Source organism: Narcine bancroftii, chromosome 5 (assembly GCF_036971445.1).
Source record: "Narcine bancroftii isolate sNarBan1 chromosome 5, sNarBan1.hap1, whole genome shotgun sequence".
Classification (NCBI taxonomy): domain Eukaryota; kingdom Metazoa; phylum Chordata; class Chondrichthyes; order Torpediniformes; family Narcinidae; genus Narcine; species Narcine bancroftii.
Window position 1 is genome coordinate 171754007 of NC_091473.1, and position 26529 is coordinate 171780535.

General features: G+C 39.8%; 1 protein-coding gene across 1 annotated transcript in view; it reads left to right on the forward strand.

The window, feature by feature from the left end:
- phf2 (PHD finger protein 2) overlaps positions 1-22978 on the forward strand; it is a 156040-nt gene extending 133062 nt beyond the window's left edge. Inside the window, 5 exon segments of the mRNA XM_069939768.1 lie at positions 4250-4524; positions 8787-8882; positions 11979-12088; positions 12926-13040; positions 18303-22978. Coding sequence (XP_069795869.1) covers positions 4250-4524; positions 8787-8882; positions 11979-12088; positions 12926-13040; positions 18303-18391 — 685 coding nt within the window. The 3' untranslated portion in view covers positions 18392-22978.
- Positions 22979-26529: the final 3551 nt, after the last annotated feature.

Below are 26529 nucleotides of genomic sequence, written 5' to 3' on the forward strand. Positions count from 1 at the left end.
GTGATGCCCCTCACCAGCAGGTACTGATGTAGCTCGTCACTCATATAGGATGAGCCCCGGTCACTATGAATATAGCTGGGAACCCCGAACAGGGCGAAAATGGAGTCTAGGACCTTTATGACTGACAAAGTGGACATGTCTGGACATGGAATGGTGAACGGAAAGCGGGAGTACTCATCTATTATAGAGAGGAAGAAAGTGTTCCTGTTTGTGGAGGGGAGAGGTCCCTTAACATCGACACTGATCCGTTCGAAAGGCCTGGATCAGGTGCACCTTTGCAGGGCGGTGGATGTGCGCTTGCACTCTGCGCAGACCTGGCAAGACCTGGTCATTTCCCTGGCGTCTTCCATGAAGTAGGGCAGATTGTGCACCTTGACAAAATGATCCTTGCAGGTAGCCCCTGGATGGCAGAACTCATTATGCAGAGACCGCAGTTGACCGGTGTGTGCAGAGGCACAGCTTCCTCTGGATGAAACATCTGGAGGGTCATTAAGGGCTCCTGGCTGATAGGCGATGTCATAATTGTAGATGGAGAGCTCGATCCTCCACCTAGGAATCTTGTCATTCTTGATTTTTCCCCTCTTGACATTACTGAACATGAATGCGACCGAGCGCTGGTCAGTGAGGAGTGTAAATCTTAAACCAGCCAGGTAGTGTCTCCAGTGCCTCACAGCTTCTACAATGGCTTGACCCTCCTTTTCCACAGATGTGTTCCGGAGCTTGTAATGTCATAGGAAAAAGCCAATCTACATTTGCTCTGTCTATTCCCCTCAATTTTAAATATCTCTATGAAATCTTCCCTCAATCTTCTGCACTCCAGAGAATAAAGTCCCGACCTGTTCAACCTTTCCCTGAAACTCAGTTCCTGAAGTCCAGGCAACATCCTCGTAAATCTTCTCTGCATACTTTCTATCTTATTTCTTTCTTTCCTGTAGTTTGGTGACCAAAATCACACACATTGCTCCAAATTTGACCTCATCAATGTCCTATACAATTTTGCCATTACATCCCAACTCCTGCACTCAATATTTTGATGATTTATGAAGTATGCCAAAATCTCTCTTTAGAACCCTATCCACCTGTGACACCACTTTCAGGGAATTCTGTATTCCCAGATCTCTCTGTTCTACCCCACTCCTTAGTGCCCTACCATTCACTGTGTACGTCCTTTCTTGGTTTATCCTTCCAAAATGCCTCACACTTGTCTGCATTAAATTCTACCTTCCAAATCCCCCTGCAAATGTTGAAAAACTTCTTCGCTGTCCACAACAACTCCAATCTTAGTGTTTCTGCAAACTTGCTAATCCAATTGACCACATTATCATCTAGATCATTGATATAGATGACAAGCAACTATGGTCCCAGCACTGATTCCTGAGGCACACCACTAGTCACAGACTTTCAGTCTGAGAAGCCATTGTTGAATCCTGTTCACTACTTCACCATGAACACCTAGCGTCTGAACCTTCCTGACTAAACTCCCATGTGGGACCTTGTCAAAGGCCTTATTAAATTTCATGTAGACAACATCCATAGCTTTTCCTTCATCAATTTTCCTGGTAACTTCTTTGAAAACGTTATCAGATTGGTTAAGCATGACCTACCACGCACAAAGCCATGTTGACTACCCCTAATCAGTTTCTAGTTATGCAATTAATTTGTATCCGATCTCTAAAATCATCTTCCAATGATTTGTATATTACTAACGTCAGGCTCACCAGCCTATAATTTCCAGGGTTACTCTTGGAGCCTTTTTTAAACAACCGAGCAACATGAACTACCCTCCAATTTTCCATGGCCAAGACCATTTTAACTATTTCTGCCAGACCCTCTGCAATTTCTACACTAGTCTCCCTCAAGGTCAGAGGGAATATCTTTTCAGACCCTGGGGATTTATTTACTGTAAGACAGCAAACACTTCCTCCTCTTTAATCTGTATAGTTTCCATGACCTCCCTACTTGTTTTCCTTACGTCCCATGACTCTGCCTGTTTCCTGAATGAATACTGATGAAAAAAAAAATCAAGATCTCTCCCATCTCCTTTGGCTCCATATAAAGCTGACCACTCTGGTCTTCAAGGGAACAAATTATACCCCTTATTATCCTTTTGCTCTTAATATACCTTTAGAAACCCTTAGGGTTTTCCTTCACATTGTCTGCCAAAGCAACCTCATGTCTTTTTTTTTTGCCTTCCTGATTTCTTCCTTGAGGTTTCTTATTGCATTTTTTTTATAGTCCTCAAGTACCTAATTTGCTTCATGTTGCCTATATTTGCTATACACCTCTATTTCTATACCAGATCCCCACTATTCCTCAAAAGGTTCCTTCTGCCTTCTGTCCTTGGATTTAATCCTGACAGGAACACTATACTCTCAAAACTTTACCTTTGAAGATCCTCCTCTTACCTTGCATATCCTTTCCTGTAAAAAACATCCCAATCCACGCATTCTAAATCCTTTCTCATTTCCTCAAAATTAGCCTTTCTCCAATTTAGAATCTCAACCCGAGGCCTAGACCAATCCTTCTCCATAATTAACTTGAAACTAATGGCATTATGATCACTGGACTCAAAATGTTTCCCTACACATACTTCTGTCACCTGTCCTGTCTTATTCCTTAAAAGGAGATCCAGTATTGCACTCTCTCTAGTTGTTATCTCTATATATTGATTTGGAAAACTTTCCTGAACATATTTTACAAACTGCAAGCCATCCAGCCCTTGTGTTTCCTGCAGCTGTCTGTTATCTCTACAGATTTGCCCCTCCAACTCTCGTTTACTATTGGGCGGTCTGTAATACAGCCCTATGAGCGTGGTTATACCTTTCCTATTCCTCAACTCCACCCATATTGCCTCAGTAGACAAGATCTCTGGTCTGCCCTGCCTGAGCACAGCTGTAATATTTTCCCTGACGAGCAATACCACTCCTCCCCCTTTCACTGTCTTACAGTAAATATTCTATCGCATCTGATGCAACAGAAGCCCAGAACATTGAGCTGCCAGTCCTGGTCTTCCTGCAACCAGGTTTCATTAATGGCCACACGTCATAATTCCAAGTGCCAATCCATGCTCTAAGCTTGTCTGCCTTTCCTACAATATTCCTTGCATTGAAATAGATGCACTTTAGAAAATTTCCACTGCATAGAACCCGTTGATATTTAACGGTGCATGTGATTTTCAGTTCATCTTTACCCTCCTCCATTTCTCTATCTGCTCTGACACTCTGGTTCCCACCCCCACCCTAAAAATCTGCTTTAAACTCATCAGAGTAGCACTAGCTACTCCCCCCTCCTGTTCAGATGCAAACCGTTCTGTCAGAACAGGTTCCACCTTCCCTGGAAGAGAGGCCAATAATCCAGAAACCTGAAGCCCTCCCTCCTGCACCACGTCTTTAGCCACATGTTAAGCTGCATTATCCCCCCATTTTTAACCTGTCTCGCACTTGGCACGGGTAACAATTCTGAGATCACAACCTTGAGATCCTCTCCTTCAACCTAGTGCTTAACTCTCAGAACTCTCCTCAAAGAACCACTTCACCTTTCCTAGTCACTTCATTGGTCCCTATGTGGACCATGACATCTGGCTGCTCACCCACCCTCCTGAGAATGCCATGAACTCGATCTGAGATATCTCGGTCTTTGGCACCAGGGAGGCAACATGCCATCTGGGATACTCGATCTCTTCCACAGATCTGTCCCCCTAACTATGGAATTCCCTATCACTATAACTCGGCTCTTCTCCCTTCCCTTCTTGGCTACAGGACCAGACTCCGTGCCAGGGTCCTGATCTCCGCGATTTGTGCCTTACAGCTCTTTTGTGATTTCTGAGCAATGGATAAGCAGGACAATGTTTGCAGGTGACCATCCAGTATAAATGATGAACACTCCATGAGGAGGCCATTGTAGGCCTACAAAGAGTGTCCAGTAAGTTCATAATTCTTTGCAAAGCTGGAACTTACAATTATGTAAGTACTGGTCATTCTAAATGTCTTCCTTAACAACTTCCATGCATTCCCCAGCAGAATCTGACCAATTAGGCCATTTGTATTCATTTTGTTCCATTTTTTGTACAAATGATCATTCAAGCTGTAATATGAGATAAGGAGGTTCCATGATCAGCCATGATCATATTGAGTAACCTACTACACATCTCCATTCTATGATTCTTATGAATGCAAATATCTGCATTTGCTGTGTCTTATTAGTTTAGTTTTGATAAGAAAGAACATTAATTCTTTTGTTTCTCTTTCAGTCAACCTCCAGCCTCACCGAGCACACAAGAAGCCATCCAGGGCATGTTGTCAATGGCGAATCTTCAATCCTCAGAGTCTTGCTTGCAGACTTCATGGACCAGTAACCAAGTTAAAAATAGCTCTTCGATAGTTCAAGGATCAAAGAAAACTAATAGCAACGTTAATAAGCACACAGGGAAACGGTTGGTCAAAAGTACTATACAGAGCACTATTGACATCAATGATTATGAAGACCAGGACAGCCTTGGAGCATGTTTCAAAGATTCTGATTATGGTAAGAATATTTGATAAATAACAGTGACACAAGCATACAAATCAAGTAAAATAGTGAGTGCAGAATGCTGTCAACCAACAATTGTTATTCAAAGTTGTTTTGCATTTTTTCTTAAGGTTAACCAATTGTGAAGTAAAGTATTTGCACTACGTAGAGTGATTTGAGTTTATGTAAATGTTTTTAAATGTGTTTTGCTTGTCTTTTTTAAAGAAGTTAAATTAGGAAATGCAGAACTTTGAAGTTTATTGCTAAAATATTTGACAGTCGTTGTTGGTCCTTAAATGAATATTCTTTTCACCGCCTTCAGGATGTATGGCTACGTCAGGTGTTTGTTTGGCACTGACCTGCATTCTTTCTGGGCTTTCGTTATTCTTACAAAATAGCAACAAAGCCCACCAAAAGAAACACAGAACTATTTTTAGGTTTATCTTTAGTCTTTAGTTAATTTTTGTACATGATAGAAGACATCAAGTTGGTTCATTTCCCCTCTCCTCTTTCCCCTCTCCTCTTTCCCACTCCTCTTTCCCACTCCTCTTTCCCACTCCTCTTTCCCACTCCTCTTTCCCCTCTCCTCTTTCCCACTCCTCTTTCCCACTCCTCTTTCCCCACTCCTCTTTCCCCACTCCTCTTTCCCCTCTCCTCTTTCCCCTCTCCTCTTTCCCCTCTCCTCTTTCCCCTCTCCTCTTTCCCCTCTCCTCTTTCCCCTCTCCTCTTTCCCCTCTCCTCTTTCCCCTCTCCTCTTTCCCCTCTCCTCTTTCCCCTCTCCTCTTTCCCTCTCCTCTTTCCCATCTCCTCTTTCCCACTCCTCTTTCCCCTCTCCTCTTTCCCCTCTCCTCTTTCCCCTCTCCTCTTTCCCCTCTCCTCTTTCCCCTCTCCTCTTTCCCCTCTCCTCTTTCCCTCTCCTCTTTCCCCTCTCCTCTTTCCCTCTCCTCTTTCCCATCTCCTCTTTCCCACTCCTCTTTCCCACTCCTCTTTCCCCTCTCCTCTTTCCCCTCTCCTCTTTCCCCTCTCCTCTTTCCCCTCTCCTCTTTCCCCTCTCCTCTTTCCCCTCAAATTGATATTACAAAATTAGAATTGAAGGAAAATGCAAAGTGACAGAACACTTCCCTCGTATCTAAACAATGTTGTGCAGTAACTGATTTCCTGGACTTAAAGTTTGGGGTCTTTTGAGATTTGACTTTCCATGTTATCTCAGTTTAATTCATTCATTATTGTGATGGCAACTGAATTAGTTGATTTTGGGAAGATGTAAGGAAATATGTGAATTACAAAGTTCTTACTATCAAGTACAAACCACTAATTCTCCACTTGCAAGTCAAGTCTTGTGGTGAAAGGAAGAATATACCTTGAAAATAACTAATTTTATTGCATTTTAGAGATAAGCTGGATAGATCATGTTAAACCAATGATTTCCTTAGAAATTGCTTCAAACCATCAAAATATTAATGCAATTTTAATAGTTGAGTTGCTGAAGATAACTACTGATATTTAATGTGTTGAATATTTTGTTGAATTAAATAGGCTTAACATAAATATAATAAAGATAAAAGAACTGTTTCTAAGTGTAATTGCTTGATAGTATTGTTGAACATAGCCAAACTAAGAAAAGGATAATTAAAAAAATTTAAGTTAGTAATTGTACAGATACTTCTCAACTTGTGATCTATGTGACTTATGACCATCTGCACATACAACTGAATTTTAAAAAAATATATAACAGAAAAAATATAAAATTTGTGTGGTTCATGTTTTATTTGACAAACTATAATAGGGACACAGGGCATGAAAGAACCAAACTATAACAGGGAAACAGGGCATCTAAGAGCCAAAGTGTGCATACTTACTTTGTTAGTCGGCGTCCCAGGTTCCATAGGCAGAGTGTGGCCATCTTGATTCCTGTGCACATGCGCAAGTCTTCAGTTGGCTCGTGCACGGTGGTTTTGCGTATTGGAGTTCGGTCGGCACATGCATGAGAGTTAAGGGCGAGAATTCAATATCGTCAGGGCACTTAACTCTTGCACATGCGTCAGCTGAATTTCACTAGATGAAACCACCGAGCATGCACCAACTGAAGACTCGTGCATGCACACAGGAATCAAGATGGCCACACTCAGCCGATGGAACCCTGGGTGCCGACTAACAAAGTAAGTATGCACACTTTGGCTCTTCTGCCCTGTTTCCCTGTTATAGTTTGTCAAATACAACATTTGATTAAAAAATTTGCTTTAAGACTTTGGTACTCCATGCACATGGGCGAAATTCTGACTTGTGTCCATTTTGAGATATGACCGATCCTTCGGTCCCAATTACAGTCATAAGTTGGGCAGTACCTGTACTAGGCTGTGTAGCTCTCCATTCTGCAAGAACAATTATTATGGGAAAGCTTGCAAATAGTATTCTTTAAGGCCCTTTTAAATATTGCGCCGAGTGCTAGTAAATGGGATTGGTGCAGATAAATACTTGACAATCAATAAGGATGTGCTGAACTGAAGGGCCTGTTTCTAAGCTGCATATTTCGAAATTACATATTGGAATTCTCCTGCTGCTCTAGTGTATTATTCTTTATAATCCTAGCCCTATAAATGTAATTATCAACATCATCGAGGGCATTGGTCTCCAACAGCAAACTACCTTTGTAGCCAACAGAGCAAAGGCTCAATGCTGTATGCCAGAGCTCACGTATTCCTTCTAAATTTGTGCTTGGATCTTTAGTTAGCCATTGGAATAAAATAAGTTTCTCTTCAGGTGTCAGCTCTGCAGAGTGTTTCAGATTATCACCTACTCCCTCTTCTCCTTTGAGAAGGAACGATTGGAGGGGGTGGGGGGGGGGGAGGAGACAGGGGTGAGACTGGTGGCATTGCGTAGAGCAGGGAACATTGAGCAGATTTCCTGTCCCTGCTCCCTCTCCCATCACAGCTCTTCCTGTGATCTTCTCACATGCACTATTTTTGTTCCTTAATGACTTACAAACAATTCTCAGGTATGTGGTAGAATTTAGATATCATGGAAATGAAGAAATGGGGTTAGTGCAAAAAACGAAAGATCAGTGATTATTTTGTTGGAGCAGCATGAAAGGATTGACTGGCCTAGTCCTGCTTCCATCTCTTAAATTTTTATGTTAGGCTACTCAAATAAATTTACCACTGTTGAAAGGCTCCTCCACAGCCAGATGTCTGTCTCATCCGTGAATAGCAGATTTGCCTTTGGCCAACATGCCGTGTGAACCAGTATAGGACAGGATTTTGTATCGGTATCTAACTAGTCCACTTTCCCAGCAGCTGTAAAATCATCAATCCAAGTCTCTCTGCCACAGGGCAATTGCATTGCATATCCGACATAGAAACCTCTCTCGTGTGGCTATAGTTGCACACTCAAAGGGGAATCTATAAACAGCTCTTAATTATATCTCTGAAACCTGCACCTCTGAAGCTTACAATAGCCTACTGCTACAGATGATCACAAATGAAATAAACATTCTCCTCAAAGCTGCTCCCATTTCCACAGTAAATAGTACCTGCATGATTAATGTGGACCACTTCACCCCCCACCCCCGTTCTCCCCCACCCACGCGGATGTCAGACTGGACCACCGGTGGTTCAAGATGTGCAATGAACTGCTACATCCAAGACTACCCCAATTCTTCTGCAGTTGAGTGACAGAGACAAAACACCAAAAAACATCTGAAATTGCAGCAGGGGCGCTTGCTTTGAAAGATGAGTGGGGAAACGTGAGGTGTTGCATTTTGGTGGGAAAATGGAGATAAGGTGATAATAACAAGGCAGAATTCTAAAAGAGGCACAAAAATAGAGAGCACTGGGAATATCTGTATGAAATTTGTTATAACTGGCAGGATGGGTTGAGAAAATGTGTATTTTTAAAAAAAGCACACCGTGCCTTATAGATGGAGGTTAAGCATACAAGAAGTTATGATGAACCTTTCCTAAAACATTGGCTTGTGCATTATATCCATTTCTGAGCAACTCATTTAGAACAATGGTTAAAAGATTTGGAAAAGGTGCAGAAGGGATTTACTAAAATGATTCAGAGGTTGAGGGGGCTTTAGTTATCGAGACGGACTGGAAAATCAGGGATGTTTTTATTGCAAAGTTTGAGAGGAGATCTAATTCAGTATTTGTACTCATGAAGAATACCTTACAAAATGTGGAATCAGATCTTGGTTGGTGTCAGTGACCATAAAATTAACATTATATATTTGCATAATATAATCAATGAATATCTATAGATTTCTCTTATGTGTCCAGTTTATCCATCACTTGAATCTGATGACGATGATCCAGTTTTCAAATCCAGATCCAAAAAGAGAAGAAGTGCAGATGATACACCTTGGAATCCTACAGGTACTTATGCAACAAGGAAGAGGATTTAATATTTGGTGTCATTGAAGATCACTTCACACAACATATGTTATTTGGGGAAAATTAAGTATTGTTACATCAGCTGGGTGGATAGGGACACATCTTTTAGTCTCTGCATTTAATTCATGCAACCAGTAATATTTTCCTACAATGTAAATGTTTATCATTAGTCATGATAAAATAACAGTGGGACAATTTAAATGATGTAGTGATTTTAATTTCTTTTATAGAGCTGAGTGTCTATGTGTGGTATTGGTGAAATATGAGGTTTGCATAATAAGTTGTACTAGATTTAAAAAAAAGCCTGTTGAAATGTATGAATGAAATTAAGAGACAGGGAAAAATTTATTTCTCACATGAGATTTGTTATCTGCAAATGTGTTTAGCAATACATTTTCTGGTAAGGTGATGAATTTTCCAGATTGAACAAAAATGAAATGAAGTACATATTTAGTCAATTTTGCATTATGCTCATGAATCCAGATATTTATTTGCACAATTCCAAAAAACGTCGGTGCTTGTTACATATCTGGCCCTTCAGTTGTCCCAGGAACATACAACATCATTTTTAAAAAATGTTAAATATTTGATCTGGAAAGTCATTCCTCTAGCTCCAGAGCAGTGGAACTGAAAGTGGGCTTCACTGGGGCAGAGCAATTTTGTTCCCATTTCTGGGTTTCTTGGTGCTTCTGGGAAATTCAGCTCCTGACTTTGAGTGTGTTTTTTTTTCGACTAGAACTACTTTTCCAGTATAAAACTCATCCAGATTACACAAACAATCGTGTATCATTACCGTTCGTCTCCAGCATCAAACAAACTCAGCTTTACTTTGTTCACAAAAAAAACAAAGTTTCAGTAATAAAGGATTCTCGACCTCCAGAGGTAAAAGACAGGATTCGGTTGACACTGTGGTTAAGTGGAAAAAAAAACCACGCAAATGCCTTTATGTAGCAAGGGTGAAGATGTATCACTGACGTTTAAACTTTTGCTACATAAAGGCACTGTTTGACCTGCTGAGTTTCTCCAGCATTTGTGTGGTTTTTTTATCTGCATCCAAATCATTTAAAAGGTCAGCACTGAAACTGGAGATACGCTCCTCACCATGACCTCCTGCCACCTGGAGCACAGCCTCACAAATGTTCCTGGACTGTTGCTGTATGAATGTTCGAGACAACATCTCACTGTGATGTGCTTCGGAATCTCCTCAGACTCTTTTCTGGCGGAGAGACATCTTCATTTTCTTTTCCTCCAGTTCACACAAACAGGCAAAGCTGGGTACTGTTGATTTACCTTACCATTGTTAGACTGGACCACTGCTGGTTCAAGACCTACAATGGGCTGCTACATTCGAGACTTCCCCAAATCTTCTACAGTTTCAAGGCTTGAGTGACAGACAGAAAACACCAAAAACATCTGAAATTGCAGCATGGGCGCTTGCTTTGAAAGATGAGTTGGGAAACGTGAAGTGTTGCATTTTGGTGGGAAAAAGGAGATGGGGTAATGTTATTCTCAAAGGGGCTTCCCTAAAGTAAGCATCCATTTGGGTACTACAGCACCACCCTGTTGCTGGAAGAATGCTGCTTCTAATATGGTTCTAATATCCCTTTACAAATTAGCTGAGGGATTCCAAATGAGTAGTTAAATGGTAGTTTGAGTATCAGTATCTAACTAGTCCACATGGGAAAGTGCAATAGATTGATATTCTAGACGCATTCTTAAAATTATACCACCTAGCATCTCACAGGGAAACTTTACAATGCTATTCTAGGAGCCTCTCAATTGAAGATCTCAATAAGTGCACCTTAACTGTCAGGACAAGAAGATAATCGTGGACTTCAGGAGGACCAGGAATGACTACCTTCCCCTACACCATCAACAACTCTGTAGTAGAGAGAGTGGAGGGCACCAAGTTCCTTAGAGTTCACTTACCTAGTGTGGACACACAACATTGTCTCACTTGTCAGGAGGGTGTAACAGTGACTGCACTACCTGAGAAGTCTGGAGCGGGCAAGGCTACTTGCCACCGTTATGTCAACCTTCTACAGGAGCTCTATCAAGAGCATCCTGGCCGGTTGCATCACTGTGTGGTACGGTTGCAGCCTAGAAGTGGATCAGAGGTCAATCCACAGGACCATAAGAGTGGCAGAGGGGATCACTGGACTCTACGTCCCTCTCATTGACGTGATCGTCCGGGGTCGTTGTCTGAAGAAGGCGCGCAAAATCATTGAGGACCCCTTCCACCCTGCATAGCATCTTTCAGCTGCTTCCATCGGGGAAGAGATAGAGGAGTATCAGAGCCAGTGCCACCAGACTGAGAAGCTGCTTCTTCCTGTGAGCAGTGAGAATGCTGAACGACCAAAGGAACTTCTCACACTGACCATCCATATTCATTGAACAATATCTTTATTTATTTGTATAGCTGAATACCTGTCCTGAATATGTGTTGTTTGTCTGTATGCGTTATGTCTGGTTGTATGTCTGTGTTTTGCACTGAGGACCGGAGGATGCTGTTTGGTCACGTTGGCTTCGTTCAATCATGGCAATAAACTTGACTTGCGATGAAGCTACTGATTCACGGAGCGGATTTATTAAGGAGAATTTCCCCATCTGAACTGATTGTTCTCTCGACCTCCAAACAAAAATGACTCATGAAGACTTGAATATTTGTATTTTCAATTTGAGAGGTTTTCTGCTGTTTTAGCCTTTTTCATATTATTTTCTTGTAATATATATATTCCCCCCCCCAAATTTCAAGGGCTTTTAGGTGATTTTTAATCATATTTCAATACACCAAACCAAATATATGACTCGAAATATATGGTACAGATATGCATTTTAAAATTGTTTTATGGATTCATCTCATTAACAGAGATCAATTCAATTCATCTTAATATGAGTGAGAAAACTTTTAAGGATCATGAAGCTCCTATTCAATAAACAAAACTCAATTAAGCACATACTCTGGGGGAAAAACATTGCTCTTATTATCTAAATTAGACAAATGAACTTACAATTATAAATAGCTTAATGTCCCTTATTCACCATGAAACAATTACAAATCAATATGTATTTATTTAGCCAGAGTTACGCCATCTGTCCCGAGGCATGACAGACCAACACGAGAAGGGGCAAGAGTTGCCTCGATAGAAACTGGATTAGCAGCAGCTGCTGCAAGATTATCTCAACAGGTGAGATGCTGAACAGAGTCTTTAAATGGTCTTCATGGATAGATATTATTGCGTGCATCTGGTCACAGGCATCCAATAGTTTGTTCAGAATTTCAAATACAAATTATATCATGCATGTTGAATATATACCTTTGAAAATGTCATATTATAAATTGCCAAGATAAATTCTGTCTCAGAATTGGATAACACTGTGCCATGTTTTTGTACACAACATAATCCATTTTCATTTTTAAATCTAACCCACTCATTTTTATACTGGGATCCTCTAAGTATCTGTTGCATAATATATGGAGGACACTAACCTGCAGATTAACGCCCAGTGGCATTGAATGGATATTTAGGTGCCACTTCCAGGTTTTCCACTCATGACTTTCCAGGTTTTCCAAGGGCCTGAGAAGATGGTTTTCTATGAGGCCCGTGAGCAGTTTCCTGTGCTCTGCTGGGAATATGACCGAAGTACTTTCCTTGGGTCTGTCTCCTCCAACCTTGTGATCCTTGTCCAACTGGTCCAACCCATGGATGGACAGCCCCCAAGCAAGGAACCTTTTCTCCCTGATGAGGGAGTGGTAGTGTATCTACAAGACATAATTGTGTGTGACTTGAAGGGCCTTGCTGCTGACGGCATTCACATTTGCCAGCTGCCCTAATCACTCTGGGTGATATAAGTCATGGGACTTTGACGCTCTTCTCAGAATTACAGCAAACAAGAGATCTTGCTGCATGGGATATTATATCAAGTTGTATCAATTAAAATTTTATACATTATTAATTATCAGATGAATAAAGATACACATTTTCACAAACATTTATTTCATGTTAATAACATTTTATTTGTAGGAACAACAGAAAGTACAGAAGAGAAAGTATACCAAAAGGAAAGTGTTACCAGATGAATCAATCAAAATCCCTCTGGAAAGTGCTTCGACTGAAATTAAGACTGATAGCCATGCAGGTACCTTAGTATAGCACACGTTAATGGGAGAAGTCATAATCTATAAAAACATTATTTAATTTCAAGAGTTTAAGGGAACAGCTTAGGCTGAGATAAGCAACAGCGGACAGTGAACAGACAATAACCAGAGGAATTATTGGTGAAATTGGCTGACAAACATTGTAGGATTACTGCACTTGTGTGGCAGGTGGAAAACGGAGCCACCATGTTTACAGGACCTCCCACATCTGAACACCAATAGAATCAGGCTGGTTTGGATTGTGTCCACAGAAAAAAAGTAGATACAAGAGATCTACCATTGTTGGCGATTCAGTCTTTGAGCCCATCCTGCCACTTAATAATTAATCTTTATTCCCTCATCGGCTGACCTCGTCAAGGACGGCCTGGAATCTCATCCTTGAAAATGTAGTAGCCTTTTAACCAAAGAAATTCCACCGGTGCTGGACTCGTATTCATCTCTCCAATGAGCAGGCAGTTCAAGCTCAAAGCTGAGTTTTGCTGCCGAGCACCCAGTATACTTTGTTCCCTGCACTTTTTTGAAGCAGCTGTAGTTATTTTGAAATTAAGATAATCTGGTGGAAAAACAAACAAATTTTCAAATTTTTTCTGTTGCATTATTTTTTTGTTAATTGTCTTTGCAACTTTAGGAGATTAAGGTTCTTCAGTTGGTAGGGGAACGGTGCTATCATTTCTGGAGAATGCATGTAGCTTAAATTATCAGGTAAATAATGTAGAAATAATTCCCCCCCCCCCCCTTTTTGCACCACTATATTTCCGTGGGAAGTTAGAGATGGACAATAAATGGTGCCTTGCCAATAATGGCCAGGTTCTGAAAACCAAAGAATACTGTTCAGACACACAAAATTTTGATTAAATAGTATGACGCTTGTCCCAAATTAATTTCCAATTGATATCTGTAATTTTAATTTTTTTTTTCACACTATGAACCATACTGACCAAAGTACACAAAAACATTTCCCACTTGAATATACACAGTGTCGTTTTCTCCCCTTTTCCCTTGAGGACAACAAAATGGTCATGCAAATGCAAGTCAATCTGAATCCATAGTGAAGCAGTCTACAGTTAACAGATGAAGCAGAAATCCACTGAAGAGCCAACCTATTTTGCAAATTACAAATGCATTTTTGTGCAATATGCAATCCAATTACAATGGGGGGGGAAAAATGACAGAATATTGAGAACTTGCTATGAGTTGCACAAAATTCACTCATTATTTCATCTTATTTTTCAAGATCATGGCAACACTAGTAAGTTGAGCATTGATCAGCCATTCCTAATTGCCCTTGAAGTGAAGGTGAACCACCTTTCCTGAATTCTTCAATCTTCTTGATGGCAGGGCAATCACAGTGTTGTTGGGTAGAGAATTCTAGGATTCCGACCCAGTGATATTTTACCAAGTTAAGGTTTTATGTCACTTGCATGGGAACTAGACCATGTGATAGTCTTGTGCTTCTGATGTCCTTGGCAGTTAATGTTATGCACTTTGGAGATGCTGCCAGAGTAACGTACCCTGTAATTGCAATAGGCTTTGTAGGTGGCACCCACTGAAGTTATGGAGCATCAGTGCTCCCTTAATCAAAAGCTTCTATATGCAATCTTGATTTCCTGTTCCTGGCCATCCTGTGGATAAGAATTGGAGGAAATCTGGGAGCAGATTGGGAAATCGGGGCCAGAGAAAGGATTGGAAAGGGCACCTTTACCTTCAGCTCCTTTAAGAGATGGTGATCATAATATGATAGAATTTGCCCTGCAGTTTGAGATGGAGAACTAAAATCAGTGATGTCAGTATACCAATGGAATAAAGGGGACCACTGAGGTATGAGAGAGGAACTGGCCAAAGTTGATTAGAAAGCCACACTGGATGGCAAACCAGCAATGGCTGGAGTTTCTGGATGAAGTAAGGAAGGAGTAAGACAGGTATATTCCAAAAAAAGTAAAAGCATAAAGCATAATACAAGGAATCAAAAATGAGTGGGAAGATAGAGGACTGAGAAGATTTTAAAAGATTACAGAAGGCAACCAACAAGGCCATTGGAAAGGAAAAGATTAACTTTGAAAGGAAGGTAGCAAATAATATCAAAAAGGATACTAAAATCGTTAAGTACATTAAGAGGAAAAATTAGGTGAGAGTAGATAAAGCACTGATAGAAAATGATGTTGGAGAAATTGTAATGGGAGATCAGGAGAATGCAGAGGAACCAAATGAGTATTTTACATGAGTCTTCACTATGGAAGATTTTGGCAGTATACCTGACTTTCAAGGGTGTCAAGGAAGAGAAGTGAGTGCAGGCACAATCTCCAGAGAGAAGGTGCTAAGGAAGTTGAATAAGTTGAGGAATTTCAGGGTAGGTAAGTCTCCTGGACCAGATGGAATGCACCCTCAGGTTCTGAAAGAGGGAGGCATTATTAATGATACTCCATAAATCAATAGATTCAGGCATGGTTCTGGAAGACTAGAAAATTGCAAAGTTCACTCCTCTATTTAAAAAGGGTAGGAAGCAGCAGAAAGGAAATTATGGACCTGTTGGCCTAACATCAGTGGTTGGGAAGTTGATGGAGTCATTGTCAAGATACAGAGTACATGGTGGTACATGACAAGATAGTTCAAAGTCAGCATGGTTTCCTTCAGGGAAAGATTTGCCTGACAAACCTACTGCAATTTTTTGAGGAAACTGCAAGCAGGTTCATCAAAGGAAATGCAGTGAATGTTGTATATTTGGATTTTCAAAAGGCCTTTGACATGGTGCCACACATGAGGTTGCTTAACAAGATGAAAGCCCATGGAATTACAGAAACGACACTAGCATGGGTAGAGCATTGGCTGATCAGTATGAAATAAAGACTGGATTCCATTCTGGTTGCCTACTGGATACCAGCGAGTTCAGCAGAGGTCGGTGTTGGGGCCGTTTCTTTTTACATTGTATGTAAATTTTGATTGCAGAATAAACGGCTTTGTGGCTACGATTGCAGATGATGCCAAGAAATGTGGAGGGGAGCAAGTAATGATGAAGAAACGGAAATGCTGCAGAGAGACTTGGATAGATAAGGAGAATTAGCAATTGAAATATAATATTGGAAAGTGTATGGTCATGAAATTGCTAGAAGGAATAAAAGAGCAGACCATTTTTTGGATGGGGAGAAAATTCAAAATTTGGTGGTGCAAAGGGACTCGGGAGTCCTCGTGCAGGATAACCTCTGGAATGAGTCGATGGTGAAAAGGCGAATGCAGTGTTGGCATTCATATCTAGAGGAATAGGATACAAGTGCAGATATGTGATGTTGAGGCTTTATAAGTACTGGTGAGTCCTCACCTGGAGTTATGGGGTACAGATTTGGGCACCTTATTTAAGAAATTATGTACTGGCATTGAGGAAGGTTCAAAGAAGATTCACAAGAATGATTCCCGGAATGAAAGGATTAATATGTGAGGAACGTTTGATGACTCTTGGACTTTACTCCTTGGAGTTCAGAAGAATGAGAGGTAATCCCATAGACACACTTTGAATGATGAAAGGCCCGGACAGAGTAGATGTGGCAAAGTTGTTTCCCATGGTAGGGGTGTCCAGGAAAAGAGGGCACAAATTCAGGATTGAACGGCACCCATTTAAAACATTTAGCCTTAGAGAGGTGGACCTCTGGAATTCACTACCATGGGCAGCTGGGAATGCCAAGTTGTTGGGTATATTTAAGTTAGAGATTGATAGGTGTTTGAAGAGTCAGGGTATCAAAGGTTAAGAGGGTATGTTCTAAACCTACTGGGGATGTAGGTTAATTGGGCGGCACGAGCTCGTGGGCCGAAATGACCTGTTACCATGCTGTAGGTTGAAATCTAAAAAATAAATTAAATTAAAAAAACAAGGGAGTGGGGCTGAATGGGAGAATGGATCAGCTTATGGATGAAATGGCAGAGCACGCCAAGGACCATATGGCCTACTTCTGCTCCCATTTCTTATGATTGGATGAGAGCATGAGGGTTGGGGATAGGATGAAGCTATAATTATCAGAACAAAAGAAAAATTAGGAGCATGCGTAGGCCATCTGGTCTGTCAAGCTCACTCCACAGTTCACTGCTCTGGCAGTGAACTCAACTCCACCTTCTTGCCTTTTCTCCATAATTCTTAATTCCCTCACTGTCTGAAAAATCAAACTATAGATATTTAATGAAGCAGCTTCTGTTGATTCCTTGGGCAGAGAATTCACAGGTTAGATTAGATGAGATTTCGTATTAATTGTCAGAGTTCATGCATGATTCAGATTATTTTTCCTGCAGACAGGAAGAATGACCCCTTCTTGGTACTGCCAAAAAAAACTGTACACAATGTGCGCATGTAAGCAAATAAACAACTGTAAACAGATAATGAAATGTCAACAAATTGTGCCATACAGAGAGAATTTCTAAACCACTTATAACGTGCAAAAGTAAGAATCCTGATTGAGTTTGTTTTGGAGGATTCAGATGGTGGAAGGGTGGCAGCTGTTCCTGAACCTGGTGGTGTGAAACCTTCTGGGAGAAAAGCAGTTCCTTCTCAGTTCAATCCTAAATCTACTCCCCACAATAGGGAATATTGAGCAGGAATCTATTGGGGTGTTGGTCAAATCATCGAGAATTTGATGGGGGATTGGAGACATGGATGGGGTGGGAGTGCTGTGGAAGCGAAGATTAGGTGGGACAGCCAGGGATAGTCAGCAGGCCATAATGGAGGGGGTTTGCAACGAGAGGCCTTTGTGAGTTGGAGACATGATGAAGGAGGGCTTGGCTCTGGAGAGCTGTTGGTGATGGTGAGCAGAAGTGATGTAATAAAATGGCAAGTGGCTGGCAGAGGCAGTAGATTTGTCAGCAGTGGCCCAGGTAACGTGAAAAGAGACTTCAGCCCCTCAGTTTTGGCCTGCTTTGATGCATTGAGCACAATGTTCACGGGCCTTGTACGCAGAAATGAACGTTGTCCCAATTATACCTGCTCGATGCCATCATATTGAACAACAGCCTCCTTCCATATGCTCCACTTCCACTCATTGACTTTAACTTCTGTCTATGAATCCGCCCCAATCAGACAGTTTCAAACAATTCTGATTTTTCTATGGTTTAATAAACGACTCTTCAGGCTGTACCAATCTATAAAGCCTCCCTCTTTTGAATTCATCTGTAATTTTCCATAATAGGTGGTAGATGTGAAATAAAGCTTCATGTTAAGACATGTTAATATTTAAAAATTATTAATTTTATACTTATTATTTTTTCAGGAAAGCGATTAAAGAAGGGTATGGCAACAGCTAAACAGAGGCTTGGGAAGATACTAAAAATACATAGGAATGGAAAGCTTCTTCTGTAAAGTTAGGAATGAAAAATATTTTCATTTAAATGTATTGGCCAGACACTAATGTGTGACATAAAGTTAATACATTTAGGATCATTCCAGGTTAGAAACAGTATCCATTTAAAATGATTTTGCAGTCCTTTTGCAGTGGGAGTACAGTGTTGGCGTGGCTCTTTGAGAGATTATCTCCGATTGGTCTCTAGCTCAATATTCAATTTGGCAAGTTTTGTCAGTGGTACAGTTTTTAACGTCCATCAAAGAAGCTACAGTTGTCCTTGTAATCTGACTGAATCTTTTGCTGAAACATTCTCTCGCATTAAATGACAGATGGTGAAAGAATGAATGGATATGGGGAAAAAAAACACTTTTTAAAGAATATCTAAATCCAAATTTTAAAAACGGCTGCCTATATTTATGGGGAAGAGTGCTACAGAGTTCAGTAATGGACTACTGAGTAAATGGATACTGTTTCTATAAGTTTGTTTCTCAGGCAATTCCACATTTCAAATTTAAAGAAACATGCAAGGAGCTTTTTCATAATATACAAATCCTGTAAATATGGTCAAAATACTAATTTTTATTGCAAAGTACCTTTGAGTTATAGTTCTATGTACCCATGGTTCGATGCATCTTTTTTACATTTTCATCTTTTTTGATAAAATTGTATTTCTTTTCAGTCCTTATAATGATGGAACTTATTTTTTATAAAAGGCATTGCCTGAAAAACAAAAACATTGTGTGGCCTTGCAAAAATAAGTAGTCACGGTACATCAGTAAAAGTATAAAAGAGAAGCTTTGTAAATAAGATTACACTTTTGTTCTATTTGAGGTTATTATTTCCAATTTTGCATTCTAATGCAATATGAAGTATTTTTGGTCTTAAATGGTGAAGTGTATGTGTCTAAGTCTATGTGACTTATCTGTAATTTATTAATATTTGTAGCTTTTTATATTTGTACATTTCTTACACACTTTTTAATTTTTTCAACTACTTGTGATGTCTGCTTTTTTCCTGAATTTGTTACATAAAATCTGGTCTTAGAGGGTCGTTTTTTTTTGTCTCTAAATCATTAATGAAACAAAGTTAAGCAATTTTGGCCTTTCATGTAGTACAATACGACTGCCATCCAATCTCTCCTTTTTCCTCCAATGTACTGTACGTTTATAATTTATATAGATCATTAGGTTGTTCCTTATGAAATTCATCTTTTTTTTTTGCTTTGTTTAGAAGAGTTATAGCGTTACTGACATTTTTTTTAATCTCTAAACTTTATTTTTAAAAAAAAAAGTTTCTGTATAGGATTAGTTAAACATTAGAGTTTACTTCATTTTAGTCGCAGATGTGTTAACTATTTTAATTTTAACATGTCATTTTAACATTATGGCATTTTTTTCATGCTGCACTTCTAAATCCATCAGCTACACTGATGTCTATGTTGTAGAAAATAAGCTCTCAAAGAAATTTATATCAGTGAATTAAACACTGGGCGAGGAAGGCTGCAGTTAAAATAAACAGTGAACCTCAGGAATAAAATGAAACAGGTTCCAGCCGACAGTGCACCTTTTGAGCCTCACAATATCTTGTATATGGATTTTCATGGATACTTTGCGTTTTTGATAAATACATCTTTCAATTTTAAAACAGAAGTCTGAAGCTTTTAGTAAAAGACATGGAAATATATATTAATCATCTCAACCTTTTTTAACAGTTTTAAAGCTGAAATGTGTATTGCATTGATATTTGAAACATTTTAGACTCAAGACAAATTTGCTTTTTCAAAGTCTCTAAACAAGTGAAAATTTCATTGAAAAATCCTTTATAGTTTCTTAACAAAATAAGGTATTTATGTTATAAAGTAGTTCTTGTGGCTCTAGGGACAAGGGAATTGTGATATAATAAAATAAAAATGCTTCTAACCACTGTCTTTGTGACATCAACTGGTCTGCTGAAGTTGCCATTTCCTGTTCTAGCATCACGAGAAAGTTTCATAAATTTTGCTTCCAGGTCAAACTTTATCCTTGGTCCATCTCTGACCTGCAGTTCCCTTCCTTTTCAGGGATATATTGCTGAGTAATGTCCTTCATAATTCCAGCCACTTTCATAATTAGCTATTCTCTTATTTCATTTCTTCAAAGAACTCTGTTTTCCTTTCTCTGCATATGGAGATTCCTGCCCATTCTGAAGGCAATGTCTTTAACCTTGCTGATCCCTTTTCACACACTTCTGCTCGCAACCCCCTTCATCACAGAAGATCACCTTCCATCCCAACACCACCAACAATTATCCACACTTTCACACCTCCAGTTTGCTGCCACCAGTTAACGCATCCTCTCCACCCCTCTGATGAAGCTGTTCCTTCTCTGATGCACTGGGCCGCCTCCCAAAATCTTTGTCGCCAATGCCCTTCCCAGGCAAACAAAGAAGATACCAACCTTTTCACTGCTTCCTTTCCCACATTCCAGGATTCAAACCTTTCCAGGTGAAGCAGCGATTTTCTTCTACTTTCAATTTAAAAGAACAATGCTCACTGTTCATAATCCTATCTCTAAAGCTAAAAAGAATAAATGCATGGTAAATGATCACTTCGTAAACCAGCTTCATTCAATCCACTTGCTCACAAATTTGAATTCCCTTCCCCATTCCCATGCCAAAAAATGTTGGTCCATGGTCTTATGCACTGCCAAATTGAGATCACCTACAAATAGGAGGAACAATGCCTCTATTCCATTTGGCACCCTTCAACCAGATAACATCAACATTGACTTCTGGTCTCTGTCAGTCACCTACCCCCCACCCCCTTCCCACCCGTGTCTGTCTGTCTGTCTCTTCTTCCCCCCCCCCCCCCACTTTCCTCCAACTTTGCATACACAGAGTGTCCCCACCAATTCTCAGCTTTTCTCTCCTCCCCTCCTATCCATGTCCATCTCTAGCCTTTTGGCTGTTGACCTGTGCTCCTTTCCCTGCCCCTTCTTCTCTCCTCCCCACCCCCTCATCCACCTTTTTTATTCAGGTGCCTGCCTGTTTTTCACTGATATCTTGATAAAGAAATCAGACCTGAAACATTGGTTATGTATCTTTGCTACATAAAGATGTTGCCCTGCTGAGTTTCTGCAGCACTTTTGTTTATTAACTGCAATCGCAGCGCCTGCAGACTTTGTTGTTGCACTTTAATTCTCCATCTCACTTTCTCTGGTCTTGATTTTGTAGACTCCACTGTTTCATTTTTTTCATTTATTTGGGTATTTCTCCTTCCTTCCATTCTATCAAGGTCGATTTATTTATTTTCTTCTTTCACCACCTCCTCGCTTCACCCTTCTCGGTATTTTTTTAAAAACTGTTGCAAATCTAATTTTCTGCGATTTTTGAGGAAGAATTATTGGCCTGAAGTGTTAATTTAATTTTCTCTCCACAGCCTTTTTGTTCATCTTCAGCATTTGCTGTTTTTATTTCAGTTTTACAGTGTTTAGCTTTTGTAGATGTTATTGACGGGGTTTCCCAACCTCCTGAAAAGAAAAGCTAATGGCACGAGGAACAACAAAAATAGCAAAACAAATGATTGGTTGATGAGTGGTGACTAAACCCATTGGATACACACTGCTTAAATTCTGCGTGCATCGTGTGAAGTTCCATCGGTCGATTACATTGGTCCAATGTCAAAAATAAGTCTGGGAAGCTTCAACCTAATTCATATTGGGTTTGGGCCACCAACAAATAAAAACAGCCTTTAATTTGGGTTTTATTGATTAACCTCAACTTATTTTCAGAAAAGCATTCTTTATTGTCAGAGTCTTGCAGAATAATTGATTTATTTTTTAATTTGCAGGCAGGGAGCTGAGAACTTTTAAAATGTTTAAATTCATTTCCCTTACTTTGATAAAGGTAAAAATGTTGTGATGAAAATTGTAAATTTTCAATTCATGCGAATTACATTGCAGGAGGAGCAGAGGAATTAAACTAAGAAATATATATAGATAAACAATGATTTATTTTAATTCAGTTCATGTGAGCCAGAATAAAGAAATATTGTTGAACAAAAATGTATATGGAATTAACTACACTTTAGTAATTCAACCTAAAGTGCAAAACTAGAGCTATGATGGTCTCTATAAAAGTTGATAAAGGAAGATTATTTCTCTGAATTAACAATAACCTGCCATCATTTATGTAGCCTCCACACTATCGACTTAGAAAACCTGTCACAAGTGACATTTTGTCTTACTATTACAGGTTATTTTATCTCTTTGTAATGTCTTATCAATTTTCACTTGGCATAATGTGCAATTAACTGGAATAGGTGATACAAAGGAAAGAAAGCTTTCTTCTGAACTTGCTAAGTACCCTTGTTATTACTGTGTCATGGAGAAGGGAACATTTGTTGGCTGATTAAGGACAAATCAGTGATAGCTCGTCTATACTTTGCACCGTAGTTCATGTTTTGTATTCAATTTTGTAAGTTCCACTGCACTATAAATTACAACAGAAACACTTTTTACATTTTATTTTAGCTATTATTATTAATGTGTACATTGTCTATAAAGTAAATGACCTGTATAGAATGTGTTTTAAAACTGTTAAAAATAAAATCTACATACTCTTCCGATTCACAAGCCCCTTGCCTTTTCACTTCCAGGCATCTTTATAAATAACTACCAATTGCAGTTCTGTTCTACTGAGTTGATGCTGAAGTTGCCTTGATCTTGACAGAAGACGACATTATGGGAAATGTGGAGATGCGACTTGTGACCTCTGAATTTCAACCAAGCATGTAATTCTTTGCCTGTCCAATACACATAAACTCTCTTCATATGGGAGTACCTTCCTGTCGATATCATAAATTATTAACATTCAATCTTGAGTAGTATCATGCATCATTTTAATTAGGCTATGAAATTGTACAGGGTAAATTCATTTCCACTACATGGCCAGTGTACATTGTTCAAAATTGGTGGGGAGGAGAAGTTTATGGGTATATTGCAAGTGGCCAATTCCAACTGTTACTTTTCCATCTAATAGTAAAATTGAATTCAGTTTCCATATAATTCTGGGTTTCATGATTTGTTGCCTTGTTAAAATATTTGCCATTATGTTGGCATATTTGTGTCTCGAACCAGAGAGCCATGGAACGTTACAGCACAGAAACAGATCCTTTGGCACATCCAGCCTGTGCCAACCTATTTACTCTATTCCCATCGATTTGCACCCAGACCATTGTCCTCTATACTCCTCCCATTCATGCACCTAGGTAATTCTCTCTTAAATGGTGAAATCAAACCCATAATCCACTGCCTCTGCTAGCAGCCTGTTCCCCACTCTCACCGCCCTCCGAACAAAGAAGTTCCCTCTAATGTTCCCCTTAAACAGTTCACTTTTCACCCTTAACCCATATCTTTCTGTTCTTGTCTCCCTCAACCTCAATACTCTGATGCTCCAAAGAATAAAGTCCTATTCAACTTTTTCTATAACTCAGCACTCCACATCCTAGCAACATCCTTGTAAACTTTCTCTGCGCTCTTTCAATCTTATTGATATTTTTCCTGCAATTAGGTGACCAAAACTACACACATTTCAAATTTGGCCTCATCAATGTCTTAAAAAACTTCACCATAGCATCCCGACTCTTATACTCTATACTTTGATTCATGAAGGCCAATGTGTCAAAACCTCTCTTGACAACCTTATCTACCTTGGCTCTCCAAGTAGGGAACCACCTGGACTTGAAAGTTACTCCTCACATGAGGATTTTGCAAATCTACTGTGCCTGCTCCAATAAGTTGAACAACCTGAAGCTTTTTGGTCCAGGTGAAGGTAGACTGGAAAGATTTGTTTCCCCATTTGTTCATGTAGGTATTACTGCCATTGTCTGAATTTATAGTTCATTTTTGATTGTCCTTGACAATATGATGAGCTGGTGCCTTTAACCAAGGTGGTTTGTGTGGACAAGAACTCCTGCCATGCTCTTTAATTTGACATTCCAGGATAGTGGCCCAATGACATCAGTATTGGAATGAATGGAGCTAAGGTCATGACCTCACCATGATCCTAACATCAGCAGAAAATCTCCCAGTAAACCTCAAAGTTCTATCCTTGAAACTGATCACTATCACCTACTTCCTGCTCCTTTCCTCTCTCACTTTGCTTCCCCAGCCCACTGCCCCCCCCCCTCCACCAGAGAGACCAGCAGTGACCTGTCATCTCTCAGATCTGTCCTGCCTTTCTCAACCCTTCCCATTCAACAGGCATCCAAGTAAACATCTAGTCACTGGTTGTAGCTGTTGGGCAGGATGTGACACGAAACTTTTTTAAAAAATGTCTGTGGTTAAAAGTGCAATGCAATCAGAGATGCTTGCATTTCTAAATTTTCTTTTTTATAATTCATTACCACTTCTATTGCTTTAAAATGCCCTCTTCCTCCGATCTGCTCCCCATCACATCCTTCCCCTGCCCTCATCCCTCTTTATTTTCTACATTTAGTTAATTGCCTTGCAGTGCACAAAATTAACTACAAGAATATCAAAAGATTTGAATCGGTTTGACACATCCCAAGGATGTAAAAGGTGCAATTTAAATGGATATTCTTTCTTGATGCAGATTAACTAGCAAGTGAGAACATTGATTCGCCTACACTTTGCAGATCCCATCTTTTCATTGTCTGCTTTTACAACACCGATGTTTACGCAAGTAGATTAAAACAGGTACTGTGCGAATATGCCATTTGCATCAAATACATATTTTAGGTTTAAAGATTGAAAATTATTGAAAACATTGAATAGGATGCTTTTATTGACAGAGCAGTTGATTTTTTTCAGGCACCCTATCACAAATATTTTAAAGCAATTTGAAATCTATTTCTCTTGCTTGTATTCCTACTTCATCTTTCCTCTCAGAGAATCAGATTATTTGTTTTCGCCTAGTTCTGTAAATTCTGAGGTGGTAGACAAGACCAGGGTGGGGCTAGAAATACTTGATGATGTGGGTAATTTGGAAAGTGGTGCACACCTTCCACTAGAATTCTGTGTGCCCTCAATAAATGGACGAGATTCTCAAAGTGATCTCAAATGCTTCTCCATTTTGAAGGTCAGATGATCCAGTCCAATTTCTGAGATGACTGGACCAATTCTGTGGGCATTTTTTTTTCGGATTTATTGTCGGAGTATATACATGACATCACATACAACCCTGAGATTCCTTTTTCCTGCGGGCACAGCAGAATTACCATTAATTGGTTGTACAAAAAAAATGTACACAGCGTAAATGTAAACAAATAACGAATGTAAGCAAACTGAACAGTGAGAACAAAAAGAAAACCAATAAAGTGCACAAGTAAGAGTCCTAAAATGAGTCTCTGAATTTGTCGTTGAGGTGTCTGATGGTGGAGGGTAGCAGCTGTTCTTGAACCTGATGGTGCGAGTCTTGTGGCATCTATACCTCTTTCCTAATGGCAGCAGCGAGAAAGCTTTGATGATTGCTACTGCTCTCCAACAGCAGTGTTTCCTGTAGATGTACCCAATAGTGGGGAGAGATTTGCCTGTGACCACTATCTTTTGCAGGGCTTTACGCTCAGGGGTAATAGTGTTCCCAAACCAGACCATGATGCAGCCGGTCAGTACACTTTCCATCACACCTTCAGAAAATTTCCAGGGTTTCTGGTGTCATACCAAACCTCCACAAACTCCTGAGGAAGTAGAGGCACTGATATGTTTTCTTCATGATGCCATTAGCTTGTTGGGTCCAGGAAAGATCCTCCGAGACAGTGATTCTCAGGAACTTATATTTGCTCACCCTCTCCACTTCTGATTTCCCCCCAGTGATCACTGGATTGTACACCTCTGGTTTTCCCTTCCTGAAGTCAACAATCTGTAGTTTTAGTGACATTGAGTGATTTTATGGTATCTTATTGTTATTCAGCCAAGTTTTCAATCTCCACCCCCTTCCTTTATATAACCCACTACCATGATATTGGCAAATTTGCAGATGGTGTTAGTGTCACACCGAGCTACACAGTCGTCGGTGTAAATAAGAATTAATTTCAGCTGAGATAAGCTGCTGAAGTGGCTCTACCACTGTCTTATGCCCATTTCAAATTCAAAATGGACCCATTTTCTTATACATATGGAAATAGTAAAGAATTTCAAGTGACAAGGTAAGAAATGAA